At 42.2% G+C, this 27,171-nt stretch overlaps 1 protein-coding gene across 2 annotated transcripts in view; it reads right to left on the reverse strand.

Annotated features, from left to right (window-relative positions):
• Window positions 1-6,459: 6,459 nt before the first annotated feature.
• PANX2 (pannexin 2) overlaps window positions 6,460-27,171 on the reverse strand; it is a 34,950-nt gene continuing 14,238 nt past the window's right edge. The window contains exons 3-4 of one of the 2 annotated variants that reach the window (XM_073652118.1): window positions 8,936-10,384; window positions 6,460-6,839 (exon numbers count right to left, since the gene is read on the reverse strand). In XM_073652118.1, the coding sequence (XP_073508219.1) occupies window positions 6,472-6,839; window positions 8,936-10,384 (1,817 nt within the window). In that variant the 3' untranslated portion in view covers window positions 6,460-6,471. Of the gene's footprint in view, window positions 6,840-8,935; window positions 10,438-27,171 lie in introns of both variants that reach the window. The other variant, XM_073652119.1, reaches the window with a different exon arrangement.

Here is a 27,171-nt window from a genome sequence, read left to right on the forward strand (position 1 = left end):
ACCAGCACAGATTCAGACGGCAGACCAGGCAGAGGGATGAAGTGGGCCATTTTAGAAAAGCGGTCAGAGACTACCCAAATGACCGTACAACCGGCAGAAACAGGGAGATCAGTAATAAAGTCCATAGCAATGTGTTTCCGCGGGGCAGCAGGTACGAGAAGAGGCAGGAGACGGCCGGCTGGAAGATGTCTGGGAACCTTGTTGCGGGCACAGGGCGAACAGGCCGTGACAAAGTCTACCACATCCTGGCGCAGGGTAGGCCACCAGTAATGCCGGGTAATGAGCAGGAAGGTCTTCTTCTGGCCAGCATGGCCGGCTAGTTTGGATGAATGACCCCAGTGAAGGACCTTCTTACGATCCAGAACCGCTACAAACGTCTTACCGGGTGGGAGACGAGACAGGTCCAAGGGGGCCACATTCATCACTTTGGAGGGATCGATGATATGCATAGGCTCCTCCTCTTGATCGGAAGACAGGAAGGATCGGGACAAGGCGTCGGCTTTCACGTTCTTGTCAGCCGGGCGGTAATGCAGGGTAAAGTTGAAGCGGGCGAAGAACAAAGACCACCGGGCCTGATGCGGATTGAGTCTTTGGGCATTCTGTAGATATGCCAGGTTTTTGTGGTCAGTATAGATGACCACCGGGTGCAGAGTCCCCTCGAGCAGGTAACGCCACTCCTCCAGCACCAATTTGATGGCTAGTTACCATTCTCCCGGACGGAGATTTCTGGGTGAGCACCGCTCCGGCTCCGGAAGAGGAAGCATCAGCCTCCAGAAACAACTGTTTGTTGCTATCCGGATGGTGCAACACTGGGGCAGAAGAGAAGGCTTATTTTAAGGAGAGGAAGGCCTCCTCCGCTTCGGACGGCCATTCCTTAGGATTTGCTCCCTTTCGGGTGAGCGCAGAGTTGGGAGCAGTCCAGGAAGAAAAATGTGGGATGAAGAGACGGTAGTAGTTGGTGAAGCCCAGGAATCGCTGAATCGCCTTCAACCCCTCCGGACGGGGCCACTTTAAGACGGCAGAGACCTTCTCGGGGTCCATGTGTAGACCAGTCTTAGAGATAATGTAGCCCAAGAACGGAAGAGAGGTCTGCTCGAAGAGGCATTTCTCAAATTTTGCATATAGGTGATTCTGCCTGAGCCTAAGCAGGACCTGACGAACGTCCCTCCAGTGTGTGGGAAGATCCGGAGAGAAGATCAAGATGTCGTCCAGGTACACCACCACGCAAGAATATAAGAGGTCACGGAAGATGTCGTTAACTAATTCTTGGATGACGGCTGCAGCATTACAGAGACCGAAGGGCATCACACAGTATTCACAGTGGCCGTCCCGGGTATTGAATGCCGTCTTCCACTCGTCTCCTTGGCGGATCCGGACCAAGTTATACGCCCCATGAAGATCGAGCTTGGAGAAGATCTTCGTGCCTTTAAGGCGGTCGAACAGCTCTGAGATGAGCGGCAGGGGGTATTTGTTTTTGACAGTAATCTGGCTGAGTCCTCTATAATCAATACAGGGGCGTAGTGAACCATCTTTCTTTTTTTTACGAAGAAAAATCCGGCTCCAGCCAGGGAGGTAGATTTCCGGATGAAAACCCTAGCCAGATTTTCTTCGATGTACTCCGACATGGCCCGGGTTTCGGCCAACGACAACGGGTAACTACGCCCATGGGGTGGAGAGGCACCGGGTACCAGGTCGATAGGGCAATCATATGGCCTATGAGGTGGCAGTGTCTCTGTTTCCTTTTTGTCGAAGACATCTGCATAGGACCAGTAAGGTGCCGGTAAACCAGGTAAATTAGCCGGAGTAGACGGAGGTTGAACCGGGCCCAGGCAGGTCTCATGGCAATCCTGCCCCCAATGGAGCACCTCACCGGATTGCCAATTCGGAACAGGTTCATATCTCTGTAGCCAGGGTAGACCAAGCAAAAGGGAGTGAGAGAATCTGGAAAGCACATGGAAGGAGATTCTCTCTGACTGCAGCATTCCCACCTGCATGGTTACGGGCTCTGTGACGAGCAAGATGGTCACCGGAAGGAGTCTTCCATCCACGGAAGTGACTGCCAATGGTTCAGCCAGAGGTTTGGTAGGAATCTGATACTTCTCTACAAGGGACTGGGATATGAGATTCCCAGCGGCTCCGGAATCCAGATGTGCGGTTTCAAAGAAGCGGTTCTCTCCACAGGAAATAGAGACGGATAAAGTCAAGAACGGAGAGAATTTACTTTTGCCTAGGACGACCTCTCTGAGCGGTCCTAGACAGTGGAGTTTCCCCGCTTCAACGGGCAGGAACAGATCAGGTCCTCCTTACTACCACAGTAGAAACAGCTCCCCTCGGCTCGGCGTGTCTCTTGGCGAGTTTTGTCCATCTTGGTCTGGTCAATCTGCATGGGTTCGGGCGAGCATGCCCGGGGAGTTGCAGGTTGGGAAGCAGGTTTCTGGAAAACAGGAGCAAGATGAGGAAATATTCTCTCCCAGGTAGTCTCCTTAGCACGTTCTAGGAAACGGATGTCAATCCGGGTAGCTAGTGACACCAGGTCATCCAGGGTGGTAGGAATGTCCCGGCCGGCTAACTCTTCCTTAATCCGACTGGAAAGACCCTCCCAGAAGGTAGACACCAGGGCCTCATTGCCCCAAGCAAGCTCAGAAGCGAGGGTACGGAACTGTATGGAATACTGGCCCACGGTGAGACTCCCTTGGCAGAGACGGAGCAAAGAGGAGGCAGTGGAAATCCTTTGTCCGGGCTCATCGAAGACCCTCTGGAAAGTAGTAAGGAAAGCCGGAAGATCAGACACCAGGGGATCCCGTCTCTCCTATAGAGGGTTTAGCCTTGCCAATGCTTCCCCGGTGAGGTGAGACATGATGAACGCCACCTTGGCCCAGTCGGAGGGAAACTGATGTGCCAGAAGTTCAAAGTGTAGCGTACACTGGTTCATAAAACACAGACATAAGACGGGGTCACCTCCAAAATGAGGAGGCGCAGAAAGCCGGGGTCCTAAGCTGGGTGCCGTGGTATTGGTAGGCCGTGGCGCCGCTGGAGTGGGTGTCGCCCGACTCGAGGCGGTCACAGGTGGGACACACAGCGTGTCCAGGCGAGAGTTGACAGACCGCAGGTAGGTCAGGATGGTTTCCTGTTGGGATCTCTGACGAGATACCTCTTGGTATAGGTCAGCAAGCGAAGGAGCTTGGGGGCCACCGGGTTCCATGGCCCGTACAAACTATTACGGATCCCGGTGGTGGAATCTCTGTGCTGTGGTGCAAGGAGGGACCAGAGGGGCGTAACTAGGTATCAACTCGGACTGACCAAGGTCGTACGGCGGCTCAATCGACTCCGTGACCAGGGAGGGACCGAGCAGAGGGACCAGGTGCTACTCTGGGCCAGACTTTGTATAAGAGCAGGTGACTCCCACGGGTCAGAAGGCAGGAACTGACCGGTACAGCAGATGAGGATGGCAGGCAGGCTGACGGGTGAGCCGGGTAGGCGGACTGGCAGACATGGCAGGTAACAAGCAGGAGCCTCCGGGTAGGCCGGCTGGTGGGCACGGCAGGTAACAGGCAGGTGCTTCCAGGTAAGCGGGCTGGCAGGCACGGCAGGTAACACGCAGGTGCTTCCAGGTAAGCAGGTGGGCAGGGCCCATAGACAGACTGGCGGACTGGACTGTAGACAGACTGTCGGGCTGGAGAGTAGACAAGCTGGCAGACAGGGCTAGTATTCAGGATGGTGGACTGGACTGGTAGTCAGGCTGGCGGACTGGACTGGTAGTCAGGCTGGCGGACTGGACTTGTAGTCAGGCTGGCGAGTTGGACTTGTAGTCAGGCTGGAGGGCTGGACTGGTAGTCAGGCTAGCTTCGGGACCTGAGGGCTGAAGCAGAGTTTAACACACAAAGCTACAACCTAGCACGGGCACCTCCATTTTGGAGGAGGTGCCTTTTATATGAGAGGTCCTCCGGCCATTAGCCGGGGACTCCTTAGGACAGCGCGCGGGGCCCCATTAAGAGGAGGGGAGCGCGCGCACCCTAAGCACAGTGCCCGGGAAGCTGCACGTGCCAGCAGCAGCAGAAGCAGGAGCGCCGGAGGACGCCAGGCGGGGAGCTCGGCGGTAAGAGGGATGGCGTCTCTGCCTGTCAGGGGGCAGAGACGCTGATACTACATGCATTCTTAGTCACTAGAACTGCCTGCATGGTTAAATTGCATAGATTGTACCACTGAAGTTCTTCACGGGGGAACAAAAACTTCTATCATAAATACTTATGATGACTGCACGGCTCCTGTCACACAATTATAATGTAGAAGATAACAGTTTAACCTCAAGTATTAACTTATTTATGAGATTATAAAAGGGAGGATTATCACTGGCTCTAGTTACCAATTTGATCCCGTGCTGATGCATCATGGGTTTATTAGCAGAACACAAATTGATAAAATAAAGGATGTCTAGAAGTCAAGATGGAGGCTGAACTACAGGGATATGACTGCACTATATAAGAGAGGGCACCGTGTGATAGACAATCAAGTGGGGTACAGGGATGAAAAGAAAAAAGGCTGGACTGTTTCCTTAAATAAATGGTAACACTGGAACACTGTAGCAAAAGTAATTGGTGGTCCCTGAACACGGAGGATTTCTTCCTTATTTGTTTTTTTCATTTGATGGCTTACTATAGTCAAAAAAATAAAAAGAGCTTAACAGTCGCTCCAGCGCTGCCTCTCTGCCACTGCCCCCAACATTTGTTTAATGGCTGCAGTCGTGACGCCATGATTACAGCATGTGACTGTCACAGCCAATCTCTGGGCTCAACAGCTTTGTGCCCTCTACATTGGCATCACTAATCAGTCCAGTGATTGTCTGCTGCAGTCACATGCGGTAGTCATAATATTACCGCTGTAGCCATATTAAAGTAACAGAGGCGGTGTTGGAGCTTGTTTAGTTTTCATAGCAGATCAAGTACTGTATATAGAATTAAAAAATGAAAGCTGAATTCTCATTTAACATGAACACAGTGGTCAAACAACCACTTATGAATGAATAAAACTTGGCACTGACTAGGCACAAAGGGGATATAGGCTGCCCAAATACAGTATGTGAATAAAAAAGACAGAGCATAAATGAAAGGGCCAAACAACAGAAGATTTATAACAGAGCTATCCAGTGCACAAGAGTCATAAAGGGAGTGGACAACAGATCTCTACAGGGCACAAATATCAGACTCATAATGGGTGCACGTACCTGAGCCACAAATAATAATGCCATAGAGTGCTTACATGCTTCTTTATGTGAAGCACTAAGTCATTCATCTAAACACTCACCAATATGTACATACATCCATACAGAATCACATGCAAATGTTCAACCCAAATGCATACACACAAAGTGCACCCATACTTCTCATTATATCACTTACTTCACAGCAGCATCATTAGAACTGCTATTAGGCGCCATAGGCAGCTTTTATTAAGCTCTGCCGGTGTCTCGCACCTCATGACATTTGATGAAAGGCACCTCTTCTGATCCCATGTTATAACCAGGCATGACTGCTACAGAATTGACATGGAGTAGACCATGTGGATAAATTATTCCACAATTTAGCATGGGAATAATCAGTTTCATTAAAGTCGCACATGAAAAATATCTCTGTATTTGTATTCAGGTTACAGAATGCCCCAACTAAAGAAATCATAATGAAAAAGTTAGGAAATTCGTAAAAAATGGCATCTGATTGGCTTATTATGAATGGATTTCACAGATCGTATGTTGGCAATTTTATGGTTTTGCTGTTTATCAGTACAATTAGAAAAATCACATTGGAATGGTTTGTGTCATTTTTTCAATACCGATATTATTTCCTAGTATAATATTAATTACTCAGCGCTCTCAATATTATTTTGTGCCACTACATTTTGTAGAATAAATATAGAAATATTGAATCAAAATAAATCCTACTTAGAAAAAGAATATGTTCCCTTTGTATTTGTACTTAGATTTCATGTAAAATATATTGCTATTTCTTTACATCTCAACAATCTCTTTACAATGATTTCATATATAAAAGATGCTGAAATTTCTCTAAGAATTTGGCATCCAAAACTAATAGGAATCGTTATTACATTTCAAGGCCGTCCAACACACACTTTTGTGACTTACGATAAAAATACTTCTAATTCTACATAGCTTGTTTTTACAAATCAAACCTAATTAAGTAGAACTATTATAATGTTAACCAATTGTGAGTGGCTAACCTGCCCAGCTGGAATTTAGCCCAGTGTTTATATACTGCCTGAGTGTCATGCTGCATTATCTAATAGACTCAATACAACTTGTGCTTTACACTGCTGACTACAAGGAGGAATGTTTAGATACCCAACAGTGGTGACTAAGCTGTATGAAAGTTGCTGGTTGCATATTTAGTAGATAGCTCATTTCTATTTTCCATGCTCATGCAGTGAGTTTGCATGGTGGTGTAATGCAGTCTACCAAACCTAATAGTCCACTGAACTTATTATAGCCCTAGGTTCTTCGTAGGAGGCCAACATGACCTGCTTTGGTGGTATGACTGTAATTATATCTGCTGAGTCTGGAGAGGTTCCATCTCTATCTATCATAGTAACATGTTCCTCCCTGTCTTCATATAAAGTGCCTATGTGGAGCAAGGGATGAGTCGGGTTACGATTGAATACACTCATTGGCTCAGGCTTCAACTGACTGAGGGTAACGCTTGACGTGGAAACTGTAGCGCTCACCATGTGACTACCACTATTAAGAAAAGTCCCAGATGCTGAAACATCTCCACAGCTTTCAGATAATGGCTGGTTTTCTTTCTCAAGAATTTTAGACGATTTTGATGCATCTGTTAAAAAATCAAAAACACATACATTTTAGATTACTTGCAATAGTATCACCAATAATTAAAGGGGTTGGCAAATTTATCTGAACTTTAATGTGTTGGGGGCATAATTTTGTGGCACATACTAATATATATTATAGGTTCTCCTCCTGTTCTTGTTAGTACAGCCTTCTTCATAGACTGCACAGCTCTACTGTCCAAAAAATGGCTGCTGGTGCTGTCAAACCATCCAACTGAAAAACAGATTTGCAATGTGCAGAGTTTTCAATAGGAGGGGGCTGCTGAGCTGGTCTGGTCACATGTCTGTCCATCAGAGGCCATATTGTGTACAGGTGAGCTGTGTGGTCTTTAAGGAAAGCTGTACTAACGTGTACAGGAGGAGAACTTAGATAAACATTGTAGGGAAACAGCGCAAACCAGACCATAGGGTGATACCTTTATAAAAACATATATTAAAACTAGGTAATCTGCTCACCTGAGCGAGTTGTGTAGGCACAACTCCTGTGAAGGCTAAAAATGTTTTTTGCTCCTCCAAGGCTGAGGGATGAACTCCACCAGAATGATTGACGGAAAAGACAATTTACAATTTTGGGCTGCGCTAACTGAAATCAAGATCCTTGATCAAATATATAAAGAAGCAGGTTTTATGCCATGTCAGACTCAAGACCATTTGCCGCTATTCCCCTCCCCATGTCAGGTCGCCTCGCTGAGCTAACTCATGCTGCTCTCCCAGCTCTGCTGCATCTTTCTGCTGTCTCAACCTGGCGATAGGGAGGCGCGGCCAGATCCTGCGGAATTTAACCCTGCTGTGTCCTGCAGGGTTTGGCCTCCCTAGCCTATCCCCTGCCAGCAGGGGATATACTAGCAGCCCCTCCTTCTTTTTCCTGCCTGAACTTAGGTTCCTGGCTGTTTTTTGTCTCATCACTCCTGTTACCGACTTAGCTCGATTACCCGTTCTGTTTGACCTCTCCGCTCCTGACCCCGGCTTTGTATTGTGAATCCGTGCTTTCCCTGACCTCGGACCGTCTGACTACGGTTCTATCTTCGCCCCCCCCCTTGTGCTCTTTATACCTGCTTTGACCCGTGGGCAGCTGCCGCATTATCCTGGGACTGCCCTTTTGTGACACCTGGTAACTACCTGCGGCCCAAGCCTAACCTCACCACCAGAGGCTCTAGTGAAAACCATGTAATCAATTAGTTATGCCCCTCTAGGATAAGCCCAGCAGTGGGTCAACACCTACCGTCCTCACTGTAATGTCTTTTTTGCACCTGGATTTCTAATAAAAGTATTGAACTGAGGAGAACGAAGTGCCGACGTTCTTCCATTTTTAATAACATTATGAAGGTTTTAGAGATCATTTCATCTTCAACTTGCTTAACTGTTCACAATAACAGTAATTTTAACCAGGTGTGCCCAAACTTTTACATGCCACTGTAAGTAACCATAACTGAGCTACAGCTCTACTGCATCTGTTTCATAACAATGGTACCAACTCTTCGTGTTTGAATTTGAAAGAAGTAGAAGTCTTCAGAATATTTCTTTGGTTTTTCACTTGGGAGAAAGTGTAATTATGTGTAGTTACAGGCATTGCTAGTAGTAACATATGGACAAGCAAAATTTTTCTCTGAAAATTGATTACATGAGATAAAAATCCAGTAGCAAGGTTAGTATAAGTGTGTAGCCTTCCAAATAGATTGTATATCTTGTTGTTTTCCGTGATTCCGTCTGAGTACTAGCTCAGCCAGAAAGGGACAAAGACACAAGATCTCCAGACAACATTTTCATCATTTCATGTTGTGTTGTAGTTGGCATTTTGCATTGTGCCATATGGCTTGAAGCCTGGAGCCAATACACACAACCACAGTGATGTCTGCTGCAATGCCACTATCTTACATGTTAGTTTTCAGAATTTCAGTTAGTGTGGTTCACTAAGTATATATATTATTAGTGCCATCAGGATTGCTTTGTTTGTACACATTACTTTGCAGTAAGGATAATACATATGCTAAGATTCAATATACTTTTATGTAGTAAATGGAAATAAACGTACTGGAAGTAGCCCACAATCAATCAACATATATGACTACACAGATCTTACCTTTAACAGAGGCTGACACATGGGCCATGACACCTTCATTTTGACTAAAGAAACCATTCTCTTGACTTTCAGATGTTGCAATGGGAGCAGTTTCCTGTGTTTCTGGTTTGGACTTTTTATTGCTAAGGACATAAGGATGAACATCTAAAGAGAAGTGCCGAGTATGTTTCTTTTCACTGATGGTGCTTACCATATTGCTGGCCTCACTCTTTTGACATGAAGGCTGTGGTGAAGTTTTGGAAGCTTCTAAAAGTGGAGCAATTAAGGTGTCTGTAGCAGTTTTCCTCCTCACTGGCTTGGGCTTTTCTGGCTTACTATTTTCAATCTTCATTATGGCTAATTGTTCCTTGAAGGGTTGGGGTAAAGGGTTGCTACTTGGGATCCACTTCATTTTCTTTCTTGGTCTCTTTATAACAAGCTGTTCATTGACATCAATATCAGCAGGGTCTAGACTGGGGTCTACAGTTTGGATCCCGGAATCTCGCATGGTTGGAGTAGCATCATAATTAGACTGTGCTAATGCTGCAAGTAGTTGGCGAACCACATTGTCATACATAAGATCACTTTCATTGGTTATAAAGTCAAGACGATTTAGAGATTTGATATGGTCACGATTTTCGTTACAAAACAAGGCTAGAATGTTAATATCACAAAATTGGGATTTTTGCCATTGCTTCTTAGTCTTTATTCCAACTTTATTTAATTTGTCAAAAATAAAGTTGGACTTTCTAACTATGAAGAGGTGTATTAAATTTATAAGGATGATTAGGTTCATGAAACTAAGAAGAAAAATATCTACTGCAGCAATAATTCGTTGGAGTTGAACAGATGGCAACTTGCAATTAACTCTTATATGCAATTTTGAGCTACTAGTTTTTAGATGGGGTTCTCCTAGGGCACATGTGAACTCATTCTGCTTTTGTGTAGCATAATAAGTACTCAAATAAGTCATTGGTATGATACTTAAAAATATAATGAGCAAATGTCTTGCTAAATATAGTTTGGCTAAAAAGTTACTCCGACCTCGTCTTTCTAGATATTTTTCAAAAAGGTTTTGTTCAGGGCTTTTTTCCTTCTCTGCATTCTCAATAATCTCACGCTTCTCTCTTTCTGTAATGCCTGCACCCTTTGATTGAATTTGCTTTTCAATTTTGGGTGCTCTTCCCTCTGCTGCTCGGTGGTAGCAGTTGTCAATTTCTTGAAGTAGGAAGTTCAACTCTGAAGTCAATCTTGTTGCGGCAAGGAACTCCCATCCTAGAGCAGGAATATACATGATTCCAGCAAAGGCCAGTAGAGCATATGGCAGGAACTTGTGTTCAAACAATGATGGCCATTGGCTGGCATTCACACCTGGAAGTGCATCTTTAAGTTCTGTCCAGCAATATCCTCTGGCATACAGTGCTTGGTCCCGGGTGAAGTTGTGAGGTGTGTAGCAATATATAGGTTCCTCTGTATAACAGATAGAAAAGTCACTGCTGTAGTTTTAGCCTACAAAGGAAACTCTGAAAAATAAATAAATGTATAGTGATCGAATGTGACACTCTGTGTAAATAGCATATGTGAGCATGTCCTGAGGCATATAAGGGCTTTTCTCAGGAATAAAGAATAACCATAATGCCAAATGCAGCTATATCAGAGTTATTAAACAGCGCATGTATATATGATTGGAGAAATTCAATCTTCTAGAGTTTATAAGCAAATTAACAACAAAAAAAAGATACAAAGACATGTTGGTAACAGATGTAAGTAAAAAAAAAAGCATCAGCCATAGAAATGAAAATATAATAAGCTTATGTATTGTAATTGGAGATTCTGACAGTATGCATAAGCAGAGTCATTAGGATAATCATTTTATCTTTTCATTACTGTGAGTAGACCTATAGTGCAATACACTACCGTGATGATGGTTGTTCACCTTGTGTTATACTGCTGAAATGTCAACAAAGGATATGGACATCTTCTTCATGATACTTTACATAAATGCATGTATTTTGGCTAAAAGTCATTTTTGCAATTAAAAAGCTAGCACCATTTGCCTTCCATAGCCTCTTTGTTCCACTGTCTATTGCTGGCTGCAGAATGAGCTGTCTTTGAATCCATCAGTGAGCTTCTTCTAGAGTACAGTGTCCATTTTAGGACATGATCAGATATCAAAATCAAACATCAGAATGATGTCAGTTTGAGGCTAAATACCCTGTCTGAGAACTGATTCTGACAAGTGATTTTGACAAGTGATTTTGACGAGTGATTTTGATGAGTGATTCTGACGAGTGATTCTGACGAATGATTCTGACGAGTGGTTCTGACGAATGATTTTGACGAGTGATTCTGACGAATGATTTTGACGAGTGATTCTGATGAGTGATTCTGACGAGTGATTCTGACAAATGATTCTGACGAATGATTTTGACGAGTGATTCTGACGAATGATTCTGACGAATGATTTTGACGAGTGATTCTGATGAGTGATTCTGACGAGTGATTCTGACAAATGATTCTGACTAATGATTTTGACAAGTGATTCTGACGAGTGATTCTGACGAGTGATTCTGACAAATGATTCTGACGAGTGATTTTGACAAGTGATTCTGACGAATGATTCTGACGAGTGATTCTGATGAGTGATTCTGACGAATGATTTTGACGAATGATTTTGACGAGTGATTCTGACGAATGATTCTGACGAATGATTTTGATGAATGATTCTGACGAGTGATTCTGACGAATGATTCTGACGAGTGATTTTGACGAGTGATTCTGACGAGTGATTTTGATGAGTGATTTTGATGAGTGATTCTGACGAGTGATTCTGACGAGTGATTTTGATGAGTGATTCTGACTAGTGATTTTGATGAGTGATTTTGACGATTGATTCTGACGAGTGATTCTGACGAATGATTCTGACGAGTGATTCTGACGAGTGATTCTGATGAATGATTCTGACGAGTGATTCTGACGAGTGATTTTGATGAGTGATTCTGACGAGTGATTCTGACGAGTGATTTTGATGAGTGATTTTGACGAGTGATTCTGACGAATGATTTTGATGAGTGATTCTGACTAGTGATTTTGATGAGTGATTTTGACAATTGATTCTGACGAGTGATTCTGACGAATGATTCTGACGAGTGATTCTGACGAGTGATTCTGACGAGTGATTCTGACAAATGATTCTGACTAATGATTTTGACAAGTGATTCTGACGAGTGATTCTGACAAATGATTCTGACGAGTGATTTTGACAAGTGATTCTGACGAATGATTCTGACGAGTGATTCTGATGAGTGATTCTGACGAATGATTTTGACGAATGATTTTGACGAGTGATTCTGACGAATGATTCTGATGAATTATTTTGATGAATGATTCTGACGAGTGATTCTGACGAATGATTCTGACGAGTGATTTTGACGAGTGATTCTGACGAGTGATTTTGATGAGTGATTTTGATGAGTGATTCTGACGAGTGATTCTGACGAGTGATTTTGATGAGTGATTCTGACTAGTGATTTTGATGAGTGATTTTGACGATTGATTCTGACGAGTGATTCTGACGAATGATTCTGACGAGTGATTCTGACGAGTGATTCTGATGAATGATTCTGACGAGTGATTCTGACGAGTGATTTTGATGAGTGATTCTGACGAGTGATTCTGACGAGTGATTTTGATGAGTGATTCTGACGAGTGATTTTGACGAGTGATTCTGACGAATGATTTTGATGAGTGATTCTGACTAGTGATTTTGATGAGTGATTTTGACAATTGATTCTGACGAGTGATTCCGACGAGTGATTCCGACGAGTGATTCCGACGAGTGATTCCGACGAATGACTATTACAACTGTAATAATAATACTAAAAAAATAAAGTAACTGTTTGCTGATGGGACTTGAACCCAAAATTCTGTGTCCCAAAGCCAGTGCACTAACCACTGAGCTATTAACTTAGTGGAAAAGCCTTGGAGTTCTGTTTGGTGATATGATTTTCAGTGCAAACTTGTCTAAAACTCATTGGGACGTATGCACAGACTGCAAGCAAGCCAAATTCAAATGATGTTTGATTCTGATGTGTGAGTCTGATGTGTGACTTTCTTCAAACATCAGAATCACAATGACTTTTAGTCACCCTGAGTATTTTCATGGTTGATCTCATAAGACAAGAAAAGCTATCAGCTACTATTGTTTGACTGGATAGTGCAATGGTAAGGCATTAGTCTCTAAAACTACAGTGTCAGAGTTCAAGTCCTGATAGGAATAAGATTATTATTTTTTTTTAAATTATGACTGTTTAGCACACAAACTACAGGGGTGTTTTACTTTTAATATCTGACACTCTGATTGTCATCCTGATGTGTTAAGAGTTTCAGACACGCTGTCTATTTGCATGGTAAATTACATAGCCAAAGTAAATTGGGAGGCAATAATTTACTACATATCTATTTCCAAGTGACTTTATATTTGCATAATTTCTTAAAGGGGTCTAATGATAAAATGTCTTTATTGTAAATTTTTATTTCCATGCACCCAAGTACTGGCTGCAAACTCCCAATTTACTTTTGCTGTGTAATTTACCATGCAAATATACAGCGTGTCTGAAACTCTTAAACATCAGGAGTGTAAGATATTAAAAGTAAAACACCCCTGTAGTTTGTGTGCTTAATAGCCATAATAAAAAAAAAAATTCTTCTTCCTATTGGGATTTGAACTCTGATACCGTAGTTTGAGAGATTGATACCTTACCATTGCACTATCCAGTCAAGTCATAGCAACTAGCAGCTTTTCTTGTCTTATGAGATCAACCATGAAAATACTCAGGGTGGCTAAAAGTCATTGTGATTCTGATGTTTGAAGAAAGTCACACATCAGACTCACACATCAGAATCAAACATCATTTGAATTTTGCTTGCTTGCAGTCTGTGCATAAGTCCCAATGAGTTTGACAAGTTTACACAGAAAATCATATAACCAAATAGAACTCCAAGGTGTTTACAACTAAGTTAATAGCTTAGTGGTTAGTGCACTGGCTTTGGGACAAAGAATTTCGGATTCAAGTCCCATCAGCGAATAGTTACTTTTTTTTTTATTATTATTACAGTTGTAAAAGTCACTCGTCGAAATCATTCGTCAGAATCATTCGTCAGCATCACTCGTCAAAATCACTCGTCAGAATCACTCGTCAGAATCACTCGTCAGAATCATTCGTCAGAATCACTCGTCAGAATCACTCATCAGAATCATTCGTCAGAATCACTCGTCAGAATCATTTGTCAGAATCAGTTCTCAGACAGGGTATTTAGCCTCAAACTGACATCATTCTGATGTTTGATTTTGATATCTGATCATGTCCTAAAATGGACACTGTACTAAAGAGATTTTTTAACTCTTAACTTCCTTCTTCTCAGCTCCTTTCAGCTGATTTATGACCACAAAGTTCATCTCAACTTTAATGTGGTCATAAATCAGCTGAAAGGAACTCAGAAAAAAGTAAGTGTGAAAAAACTTTCCCATGAGACCTAGTTCAGTGATGGAGCAATACATGGTGCATCTGGGGGGGAGGAGGGGGGTTACGTGAGCCATTTGCCCTGGATGCAGCTGGCAGGAGCGTGCTGTCGGGCCACCTGATGCAGTGCTGTCTCGAGTCGGCTGCATTTTGCTGGCCATCGGAGTGGGAATCAGACATTTTCTGAGCCGGCTCAGAGAAGGTGTAACAGACTGTCTCCCTAAATTCAATTGTACTTGTGTTTTTCAGACGCAGTTGCAACACAGACCACCAGCACTTCCAGGTCCGGGCGACGTCAGCAGCGTGATCAGTTAATCTGATCACAGTGCTGATGTTATTCTCTTGCGCCGCAGAGGCAGTCCACATCGGTACAGTAAGCGATCCAATGGAGCTGAAGAAACAGAAGTTTTATTATCATGGGAAGTTTTGTGAGGGGACAGTATAGGGGGTAAGGAGGAGTTTGAGGAGAAAGTATGGGGAGAAGGAAATGTGTAGGGAGACAGTGTGGGGAGGAGGAAATGTGTGAGGAAACAGTAGGTAGAGTGAGGGGGATGTGTGAGGAAACAGTATGGGGCATGGAGGAATGTGTAAGGAGACAGTATAAGGAGCAGGGGAATGTGTGAGAAGACAGTATGGGGAGGGGAGGGAGAAATATGTGAGGAGACAGATATTGAGGGTGGGGGTATTTGTGAGGGTACAGTAGGGGGAGAAATGTGTAGGGGCACAGTATAGAAACTGAGTAGTGTGGGGGTAGTTTAGAAAGGGGGAAGCATGGGGGGATCAGTGTGAGGGTACGGTATGGAGAAGACAGTATGAAGAGTGAGGAAGATGCACAGACTGGGCAGTATAGGAGAGACACAGTGTGATGGGACAGTGTGGCTCATTATGGAAAGGAGAGGGCAGTGTGGAGGGCATGTACCATAAGAGGGACTGTGTAGGAATCATATTTTGTGCAGAGAGCACAGTGAGGGGCAATTATTATAAGGGCACAGCATAGGACAGATATGTTCATTCAGGAGCATTATAATCACACTTATTTTAAGGGCAATATGTTGGGATGTGCTGCAAAAGACGAGAGAAGACGGAAGTCTGTAGAAATTATCTGTGGATGTGAAAGTCATCATGGAGTTTGTACAAGATAAAGAAAGAACTAAAGAAAACGACTCTAATAAGAAAAGATGTCACCTGAAAGATACCTGGATGTAAATGTTTATTTGCCTGTGTCTCATCAGTACAGTGGTTCCTGCATGGTCCACAGTCTAATGATGACTGATAACAACAATTTCCAGCATCTGCTTAACATTGTAAAGAACATACTGGGAATTGTAGGTTCATTCAATACAATTGTATATGGGGCTGACTTGACAATTGATCACTATATTAAGCTTAGTGATGTTTTCATGTACTCATGTTAGTTCTAGTTATGCATTCATGTACTGATGATGGTTCTGGTGATATATTTCTGTAATGATGTTGGTTCTTGTAATCTATTTCTCTATTGATGTTGTTTTTGATTATATATTCAAGTACTGATGGTGATATATTTCTATACTGATGGGGATTGTGATGCTGTATTTCTGCGCTGATAATAGTTCTAGTGAAGTATTTCTGTATTGTTGGTGGTTCAGGTGATGTATTTCTGTACTGATGGTGGTTCTGGTGATGTATCCCTGTACTGTTATTGGTTCTCATACTGCACACATGTAATAATAAATAACTTGTCAGATTACATGATATATGGCTATGTTAATAAAGTATTATGTTGTTTGACAAGTTAAGGGTTACTACATTTGCAATTATGTTAGAAGCATTAAAGTGGTTGTCTAGGATTGTGATGAAAGTCTGTAGTCACTCTATGTTGACTACTTTCCAGTTCCAGCAGTCATCACATGACTATTTATATGAGATTTTCATATTTACAGTCACATGCGGACTAGCTTTTCCTGCTGCTTCTCAATGAAGAAGTTTTGCACTGAACATTTGCACTAAGAGCAGCTAGTCAGCATGTGCCTAAAGTGGGAAAATTACATATGAGTGGTCACATGACGACTACTCAAGCTGTGTATAGGCAGAGAGGCAAACTGAATTTTTGGCCCGGATTCCAAAAACCCTCGATCCGCCTTTGGTCAAACTATGCAAAATTGTTAATGATTCCCAATGGTAAAAATTATTTTTTTTTTACATTAAGTACAATACATAAAAAATTAATTAACCCTGAAGGTGTCCATATCTTGTAACTGTTATGTTATACTACAAATTTATGCATAGACATATTAGCCTTAAGGCTGCGTGCACACGATGCGTTTTTCATGCGTTTATGCTGCGGAATTTCCGCAGCGGAAACGCATCCAAAACACATGGTAATCCGCACCCCATGGTCCCCAATGGCATTCCGCGATGTCAATGCACATGCTGCGGATTTTTCCGCAGCGTTTCTGCAGCGCTCATAAGTCCGCAGCATGTTCATTAATTTTGCGGAAGCGCCGCCATTGACTTGCATTGAGACGCATAGAATCCATGTCTGTACATTTGTACAAGCGGATTTTATGCGTCTCTATGTGCGGATGGTACCCAGTTCTGGAGGAGAGAAGACTCTCATCCAGACCTGGGTACCATTGTACCTGTAAAACAAAGAATAAAATAATAAATAAAGTTTATATTCACCTGTCCGGCGGCCCCTGCAGCGCTTCTCCTTCCAGGACCTGAGATGACGTCGTGGTCATGTGACCGCAGGCTGTCTCGCGAGATGCCGGCAACCCGGAAGAAGCCAGGACGAGCGCGACAGCACACGCGGCGGGGGATCGGGGGTAAGTATAGCTTTATTTTTTTATTTTTACGGTCACACTATATAAATCCATGCCTTTTGCATGGATTTATATAGGGTGACCTAGTTGTCAAGCACTTTCCAAGTGATGTTATCGCTTGGAAAGTGCTTGTCAGTCCGCATGCGGAAACACATGCGTTAACGCATGTGGGTACGCTTGTGAATCCGCATGTATTCCGCATGTATTCTTCAGGAAAAACGCATGCACAATCTGCATGCGTTTTTTCTGCCAGGGAGATGCAGAAATGCTGCAGAAATTTTCTGCTTCATTTCTGCATCGTGGGCACATAGCCTTAAAGCAAAGGGATCTGTCTCCCCCAATGTGTACCATGGCCAAAATGAAACTAGAACAAGACACAGATGGTAGAGAATTAATTTGTCAATCTGTACATAAAAGTCACAATACATATATATTTTTAAAAATAATAGACATGCATGAGATGCATGAGTAGTGTGCCATCTGTTTAACTAATGAAGGCTATTGTACTGCAAAAAAAAAAATTTTGTCAAAATATCACTGTTTCTTTACATTAATTGAAAACTGTAACATTTTACATTAAAACTTACATTAAATCTTAACCCTTTGATCAGTTTATTTGTATGCGCTTACCATATTTTATTCTGTGTTATAGTACACCGCTTTGTATTTTATCAATGTAGCTATTGATATCTAATGGAATTGTTTGAGTAAAGTAAGTAATTGTTTAAGTAAATACATATCCAATTTAATCATACACTATTCAGAACATTGTTTCAAATGTGGGTATTTAGTGCAAGGCTTTGAAGAGCATACTTGTGCACTGAAAAGCATTAGCTGAAGGCCTTACCCCTCCATTTATTGAAAGGCTATTGAAATAGGAGTGTATTTACTGAACATTTGTTCATTACAACAATTTCAATCAACAGATAATAGACAATGATCATCTAAAACTAAATAAAAGAGAATCTTTATATCCTGAAACATTGATACCAAATAAATAACACACCAAAGCCACTCACATAAAAAACACTATCATAACACATCTGAATGTACAGCTAATGTATTCTTATTTTTCATATATTAATGAACTGATGCCACTTTATAGATGAGTGGTGCTTGAGATGTCTGACAGCTGTTCACCCTTTTTCTATTTTTAAAAATCATACATTATTATTTATAAATGATCACCAGCATAAAATCTGATATGAATCTGATAATTTGCGTGTGCTGCACAGTACAGAGAGAAAGCTGTCAATCAGCGGGGGTAAGTGGGGGAGCGCCAGCTCATGAATATATGGACTTCAATACTATAGCTTGTACCTAAGGATTTTATTAAAAAAAGACTCAGAAAATGAAATCATCTTGTGAATTAGCAATCTGCATTAATTTATTTTCTTTTTTTAACATCTTATTTTTTTAGGAACTGACATCGAAAATTTTAGAGAGCACAGTTGTGGTTTATATAAAACATAAGTAAAGATTCTTAAAGCACCAGTCCAGCATTTTATTTTTATTTTACTGTTGGCATGTTGTCACTAATCTAAGTTCCCTGCCACTAGACTTATGTAATTACACATCTTTTATGGATGCCACTCCTGTCTTCAGCAAGTTGTGACCTGCCAGATCACTCCAGTGTTTGCTGGTTGATGTGGAAGTCACTACTCAATGTAAGACTATTAGAGCAAGAATGAGGCTCGCAAAGACTTACATCGAGAGTTTGTGACCGTTATTTTGGACTTCCGTCAGTCAGAAGTTGTGGTCGCTAAATGGCGGATTTGTCCTCAGGCGGTATGACAGTTGTGCAGGTAGTGCCATTTATAGCACAGCAAACTAGCTCCTGTTCTTCCTCCTCCTCATCCAATCCACATTGGGATAAGATGAGGCTAGGCTGTGTGGAATCACCCTGTATGGTTCCTTGCTCCATCTCAGCATGCTCCGCCTGCAATGCATCCTCTTTAATTGTGAGCAGAGAGCGTTTCAGAAAACAGAAAAGCGGGACGGTGACGCTAATTAAAGCGTCATCACCGCTCACCATTGTGGTGGAGTCCTCAAAGTTTTGGAGGATGGTACATATGTCTGACATCCATGTCCACTCCTTAGGTCTTATGTGTGGAGTCTGAACTGAATACCAACGGCCTTGTTGATGCTGGTAGTCAACAACTGCCCTCTTCTGCTCACAAACCCTTCCCAACATCTGCAATGTAGAGTTCCAACACGTGGGGACATCGCAGATCAGTTGGTGAACTGGAAGCTACAAACACTGAAGCATGGCAAGGGCGGCGGAAGCTGTAGCTTGCTGACTTTCTAAAATGGGCAAACAGGCGGCGTACTTTGACAAGCAGACCCGTCAGATCCGGGTAGGTTTTTAGAAACTGCTGAACCACGAGTTTAAGCACATCGGCCAGGCATGGTATGTGTGTGAGCTCGCCTCGCTTCAGAGCTGCCACCAGGTTCTGGCCATTGTCACACACGACCATGTCTGGCTGTAGGGTCAGCGGTGTCAGCCACAGATCTGCTTGCTCTTTCAGAGCTGTCCAGAACTCTTCAGCGTTGTGCGGTTTGTAACCTAAGCATATTAGCTTCAGCACAGCCTGTTGCCACTTGGCCGAGGCAGTGCTGCAGTGCTTCCAGCTTGCGACTGATGTGGTAATTTCGGAGATGGAGGCTGAAGAGGAGGATGAGGTGCAGGAGCTGTAGAATGTGGGGGCAACCCTGATTGACCCAGGGCCCGCAATCCTCGGCGTCGGGAGGACGTGTTCCGTCCCAAGGTCCGACTGGGTCCCGGCTTCCACTGTATTAACCCAGTGTGCCACCAGCAAGATGTACTGTACCTGCCCACAAGCACTTGTCCACGTGTCCATGGTTAGGTGGACTTTCCCAGTAACTGCGTTGTTGAGGTCACGGCTAATGTTGTGGGACAAGTGCTCGTGTAATGCGGGGTTCAAATTTCTGAATTTTTATCGCTGAAATATGGAACAGATCTGGCTGTATTCTGCAGTGCTAACAAGCAAATGGAGCAGAAAAATGGTGTACTCTGGATTGCTTTTTAAGCAAATAACCAGGATTAAGATAAAAAGAAATTTGCCCTGGCCCCTGATATCTGGGGCTATCTCTACAAATATCTGTAATATTTACAGCAGCAGCAGACAGGACGACAATGTACCCTCTTGCGCTATATGCACTGCAGTCTGCCACATACTCTGCCTGCCTGCCTAGCACTGACTATATGCAGCTGGATTAGTCCTCAGAAGGACTGTTAGTTCAGATGGATATATATATATGTTGCGGAATACCTATACTAACAGGATGTTCAATGGACCCCCTTGCACTATATGCACTGCAGTCTGCCACATACCCTGCCTCCCTGCCTAATTCCTGCTATCACCACTGAATATATGCAGCTGGGTTAGTCCTCAGAAGGACTGCTAGTTCAGATGGATACATATACATGTTGTGGAGTACCTATACTAACTATAAACAAGAAAATCTCTCCCTGACTCAGCAGCACCTCTCCCTACTCTGCCTGGTTCCGGGGTAGACTGTGACGAGCATAGCGGCGCCAGGTCTTATATAGACCTGATGACGCTGTGCGGCCAGCCAATCACTGTAATGCCACAACCAACATGGCTATGGCATTACATTGCGTGGCAGGCAATCCCTGCATGTTCATTGGCTCTCTAAAGAGCGACAAACATGCAGGGAGGGGGCCCGAGTTCCCGCCCGAGAAACCCGGAAATACTCGCCGAGCTTGTCGAGCACCGGGATGCTCGGGCAAGTGCCAAGCAGTGGCAAGCATGTTCGCTCATCACTAGTAATGATCCTTCTGTGCACATAAAATTATCGCCAGCCATTAAGGCACAGCCGATCGGCTTTTATGTAGCTGGAAAATCTATAGTGGATCAAAGTGTCGTTCACCTTTTAGGACAATTTTTTTTTACTTAAATATGTGTGTGGTGTTAAAAAAAATAATTTTTGCAATTGGGTTTCATTAAAAATTTTGCACTATTTGGCTTTTATAGGATTATTGTTTCCCGAACACTCAACTTGGAAATGATCTGTGGTAATACAACCCCTGGCAAAAATTATGGAATCACCGGGCTCGAAGGATGTTCAAGGCTCCAACCTGCAAAGCTGATCTGGCAACAGCAATCAGAGAAAGTTGGAGCCAGATTGATGAAGAGTACTGTTTGTCACTCATTAAGTCCATGCCTCAGAGACTGCAAGCTGTTATTAAAGACAGAGGTGGTGCAACAAAATACTAGTGATGTATTGGAGTGTTCTTTTGTGTGTTTTTTTTTCATGATTCCATATTTTTTTCCTCAGAACTGAATGATTCCATAATTTTTTCTCTCTGCTTGGTCTGAAAAAAATTACCCTTACTGAGTACCACATTTTTAATCTTGATTTCTTTTAGTGTTTCTTAAAGCCCTAAAGTTGCCATTTGAAATGACTTTAGTTTTGTGCCATGTCTGTGATCTGCTTTTTTTCAACAACATTAAACAACTGAATGAACATCCTCTGAGCCCGGTGATTCCATAATTTTTACCAGGGGTTGTAAATCAGATGAGAAGAGCTGAAAGAAAAAATCACATAAAAGAGATACAAACTATCCTTTCAGAATGAGCTTACTGCTAAATTCTCAGTTAACCCATTCTGTAGCCAGCAATAGGCACAGAAGCTGTAGCAGGGACACAGTGCAAATTTTTTTACTGAAACCCAATTACAAAAATGTTTTTTAGCCAAAGTACATGCATTTTAGTAAGAAAATAAAAAGTCCCCAAAGATGGACAACCTCTTTATGCTATACCATTATTGTAAGAGAGATCCCAAAGTAAATCGAGCAGTAGTACACATGCATGACCATCACTCTATTCACCAATTCCATAGAGAGTGAATAGAGAGGTGGTCACAAGTCACACATCTCCTAGTCGGCGGGGAACACCGATGTCAGACCTCAACCAATATGGGAAGGTGATAAATGCTGGTAAGATAATCCATCAGGTTACCAGGTCTGATCTCTGCTCGCCGTGTTTTCTTCTTACAATGCACATTGACAGTGCACTCTCTTTGCAGCAAATCCCTTCTCATCAGATGAGGCAAGGAAGCGCATTGTCACTGTGCATTAAAAAGAATATTGCACAGTGACAAGATACTACTGAGCATACGTCGGAACGTCCAGCTCATGCTCAGTAGAGCAGGGACTAGACCAGCCCCTGAAAAGGACATCACTGATGATACTGCGTTTTAGGGTGGGGATAGAGGCTGCGTCAGTGACTGCAGCCTCTGCTCGCTAATGTCTTGCTTGAGGATACAGCATGCACTGGAGATTCTCAAATGAAGCGTCATCAAAACGTTAATAGGTAATTAAAATAAAACAGTTAGGTAGTGAGGAGACAATAGGGACTTTTTAATTAAAGTATATTAGAAAAGAGTAGATTATGACATTAAATAGGCAGACATTTAGAATTAAAATAAATGTTAGTTTCGGACCACTCTTTTAAAGCCCAGAGTTTCTAACTATATATCTGTTATCAGTAATAAACTGCATCACCACTAAAGTTGTAAATTCAATCTTGCTACCTACTAAATTTATGTTTAATTGTGGATTGTTATAAATCATTTTTTGTAGATGTTTATCATTGACCTTAAATCTGTATATAGCTAAATAAAGGTCAGACACATGAAGCCCCAATAAATAATTACAAAATGTATACTTTCCATCTAATGTAAATGTGATACATAGGATATTTTAATGTTAAGTTTAGTTTTTTTTTTTTATAAATATATCTAATTTTATTAATCCACCTTTAAGAAATGTTTGTTTATCTGCAATAGCTGAAGAAGGTTTAACATGGGAATGCCTTGTACACTAGCTGCATATGACCTTGAGGATGTCATTCAGTGTTTAATGCCTCTCTCTCAGATAACACAGTGTTACATGGCACAGTGTTATCTACCGTTCTTGAATTCTGCAGAATCAAATGGCTTATTTGAAATAATAATTCAAAATAATGTAATGTATTCGGAAGGAGCTAAATTCTGAAGCAGACTAAATATGTAGTATTATAGTGTTAATGTTTTTCTGTATGTACCATGTAAGCAGGATTATCATATTGTTCAGACTATGATGCACCCAACCATATTTAGTGATCAGAGAATAAGAAAATATATGTAATAATTAAAACTTCTCTGGGATTGATGCTTAGTAGTCTTGTAATTTATTAACCTCCCCAGGCCCCACTATTATGTCTTAATGTGTCTTTTCAGGAGGATTCATGTTATGTGCACATAGCTCTCAGCTTCCTTTCTGCATTTCACTGATTATACAGATCACTCTGATAAGATAATGCAAATAGAATTATGAGACTAGAGAGCTGTGATCAGACAGATTTCTTAATAGCCACCCACACAGCTTTCTTTTCTGCCCTGCACTGATCATGCCGTTTTCTATGTTTCTATGTGATCTACCAGTGCACTTCAAAATTATTAAATAAGCCATTAGGGTGTATGGCATTAATCATAATAACCCATCACTTTTGACTATAAGGGCTCATTTACATGGCTTATTTTGGCTCATAAAAGAGTGCCGAATTACTAAATGCTGGTTGATCCGTGTTTAAGGCCCCTTTTCCACAGGCCGACAAAAACTATATGGAAGAAAGACAGCAACCATTAATGCAATTGTTCTCTCCCAATACAGCACCATTTTATCTGCAGCAGATCCGATAGGATAATTTACGCTGGCATAAAAGTCATCATTATCACCAGATTAACGACTGCTTTGCTCATTCATCAGGTGATTGGTGGCATATTTACACGGAGGATAATCAGTAACAAGCATTCACGTTGTGAGCTTTAAAACACCGGTATTTTTTAGTTCAGAAACATGTTATATAAAAAAATAAGTGTATCATGTATACTTTCATCATGTATCATGAAACTGCATCAAAATGATACTATAAAAATCCTGCAAAAATTGGAGCTTGGATGATATGTAGGCAGAAGGGTAAAATAACCCATATAAAATTGGAGTACCCATGGCCAGAGGGAAATATATATCACATTAAGGTCTGTTTACAACAAAGTCTAATATTGATCATTTTGTGCCCATCCACTGGACCATGGCCGTAGGTACCAGGCTCCCAGGATAACAGGTACAACTTAGAAAAAACAATCTTAATAATGATAAGGGACAATGAGTGATGTATTAGGGTACATGCCCACGATCAGGAATAGCAGCGTTTTGGACTCAGCTTACCTGTGCTGCTTCCAAAATGCTGCATTCTACAGTACAAGCACAGTAGATAGGATTTATAGAAATCCCATGCCCACTGTGCTTGTTTGTGATGCTGCATAATCTCACCCACGGTGCAGGTTTACGAGCCGCAGCATGTCAATGTCTGTAGATTGTGACCGATTGAATTTCATTACATGCGGTGGATCCGCATGTACTGACAAAACAAGTGCGGCATAAGAACGCAGAGGTTTGGACACAGTGAAAACATGCTGCACCCAAAGCGCTGCTGCTTCCTGACTGTGGGGACATAGCCTTACAGATATCGGAGAACTAGTAATGAGCAAGCATGCTCGTTACTCGAGATTTACGAGCATGCTCGGGTGTTTTCCGAGTATCTTCAGAGTGCTCGGGTATTATGTTTGAGTCACGCCGTGCACATGGTTTGCGACTCTTTGACACCTTTAATACATGTGAGAAATGTCTGGTTCTTAGGCATTCCTCACATGTATTAACGCTGTCAAACAGTTGCAAATCATGCACACGGAGTGACTCAAACACCCAAGCACGCTGAAGATATTCAGCGAGCACCTGAGCATGCTCGCCGAAAGGGTTAACAGAACATGCTTGTTTGCCACTACTGAGAACTAAAGCAAAGAATTACAACAAAATGTGAAAGATTCAAAAGCGAACCATATTCTTTAATTTCTTGGTGCCAGCTGCCATATACAGTATTAATGACTGAAGGTGCTAGGGATTCTATGGAGTGGAGCTTGCTTCACAGGTTGGGGGAGCCAGGTGTCAAATGCAACCAAGATCCTGCTGCAATGCCTGGAAGTTGAGTTAACTCCAATCCTTGTCGCTTAACCCCTTAGATGACATATCAATATAGACCACGGTATCCAATGGTTATACAAGAAAGTGGGCTGCTCTAAGCCTGAAATGCATTGAAGGTTTGCAAATACCGCCATCCCATCACTGGGCATAAGAAGGCACATGGTAAGCAGTGCTTTTCCTTTTTGATTGTTAATCACAAAACACATGTTTCAGTATAGCAATACCCTAAATTTTACATTTTTTTCAATATACACCCTTGGTACACTTACACTAATATAAGTAAATGCAAAAACAACAATTCAGCAGGCCATCTTTTTCCAGCACTGCTCCAGGTGATTGACAGGTGTCTCCCAAGGTGACTGTGTTTGTTTAACCAGTTAAATACCAGGCCATTCCTGACCTGGCACATTTTCAGATTTTTTCGTACATGCAGTATAAGGAGCTGTCAATTTTTTTCTCATTTGGATATTCAAACAATTTTTGCTTCTTTTTTTCATAATACGTGGAGCGTCATTTTTACGTTATTTTCATAATCTCGTCTTTTATATTTTTGATGATATTAGATGATATTGGTGGGGAAATAAAGTAAATACCTGTCTGTGTTTCACATCATTTTTTATAATCACAAAGGACCACTGAAGTACATTTTAAAGTTCCACCTTCCATAACAATTATTTCTATTTATCAGACATGTTTTTTTTTTCGACGGGGCAAGGCTAGTAATAGGAATTAGGATTGGCAGCAGCTTTTTATTTATTAATTTGTTACAAGTTTATTATATACTTTGGGGGGCATTTCAACATTCTTACCCAATTTTCCATACAAATATGGCTGGCATATTAGCCACAGTTAGATGAGAAATTCATACTTTAGGCTGCACAGTAGATCTTTTAGGGTCTCCCAGCAACTCCTGATCCCTCTCTACACCCAGCGTTCACATGAACAGCTTTCTTATATGCCAGTACTTCCTATATGCTACTTACACTACGCTTGTTTAGCGCTGTGTTTACAGTGATCAGGAACACTGAGACAGAAATAAACCATACTGCCCGGACGTTTATCATCTATGGGAGGAGGTTTGAGGTAGTTAAAGGGAATCTGTCAGAAAGTTCTACTTCCCAAACCATTTGCATGACTGTGTAGCTCTTTAAAAGATAAGTAAGTTGATCCCTTTATGACTCCAAAGAGATGCTCCAGCAGCGAGATATCGTAAGTTCTGTGTATAGGTGTCTGGAAGTGCATTGGGGCGTGAAGATGCGCTGAGAGCTCCTCAGCCTCATGCAGTACTTCCTGCCATGTATCAAATCTAATGACCTGTCAATCAACCATAGCAGAGTGGCACAAGGCAGGGAATACGTGAGTGTGAGGCTGAGGAGCTGTAAGTGCATCGTTACACTCCAATGCACTTCTAGACACATATGACCCCTCACCCCTCATCAAGAGAATGCCAAGAGTGTGCAAAGCAGTCATCAAAGCAAAAGGTGGCTACTTTGAAGAACCTAGAATATAAGACATATTTTCAGTTGTTTCACACTTTTTTGTTAAGTATATAATTCCACCTGTGTTAATTCATAGTTTTGATGCCTTCAGTGTGAATGTACAATTTTCATAGTCATGAAAATACAGAAAAATCTTTAAATGAGAAGGTGTGTCCAAACTTTTACAACAAAGTCTCCTCTTAACAGTTGTTGTAGAGATGTCTCTGCTGCTAGAACTCTGTGTAGCATTGACCTAGTCTCTAATCTGAGCTGTTGTTAACCTGCGATTTCTGAGGCTGGTGACTCGGATAAACTTATCCTCAGAAGCAGAGGTGACTCTTGGTCTTCCTTTCCTGGGGTGGTCCTCATGTGAGGCAGTTTC

The sequence above is a fragment of the Phyllobates terribilis genome, unplaced genomic scaffold, assembly GCF_046119375.1.
Source record: "Phyllobates terribilis strain yellow unplaced genomic scaffold, ASM4611937v1 Scaffold_11__3_contigs__length_659146591, whole genome shotgun sequence".
NCBI classification, from domain to species: domain Eukaryota; kingdom Metazoa; phylum Chordata; class Amphibia; order Anura; family Dendrobatidae; genus Phyllobates; species Phyllobates terribilis.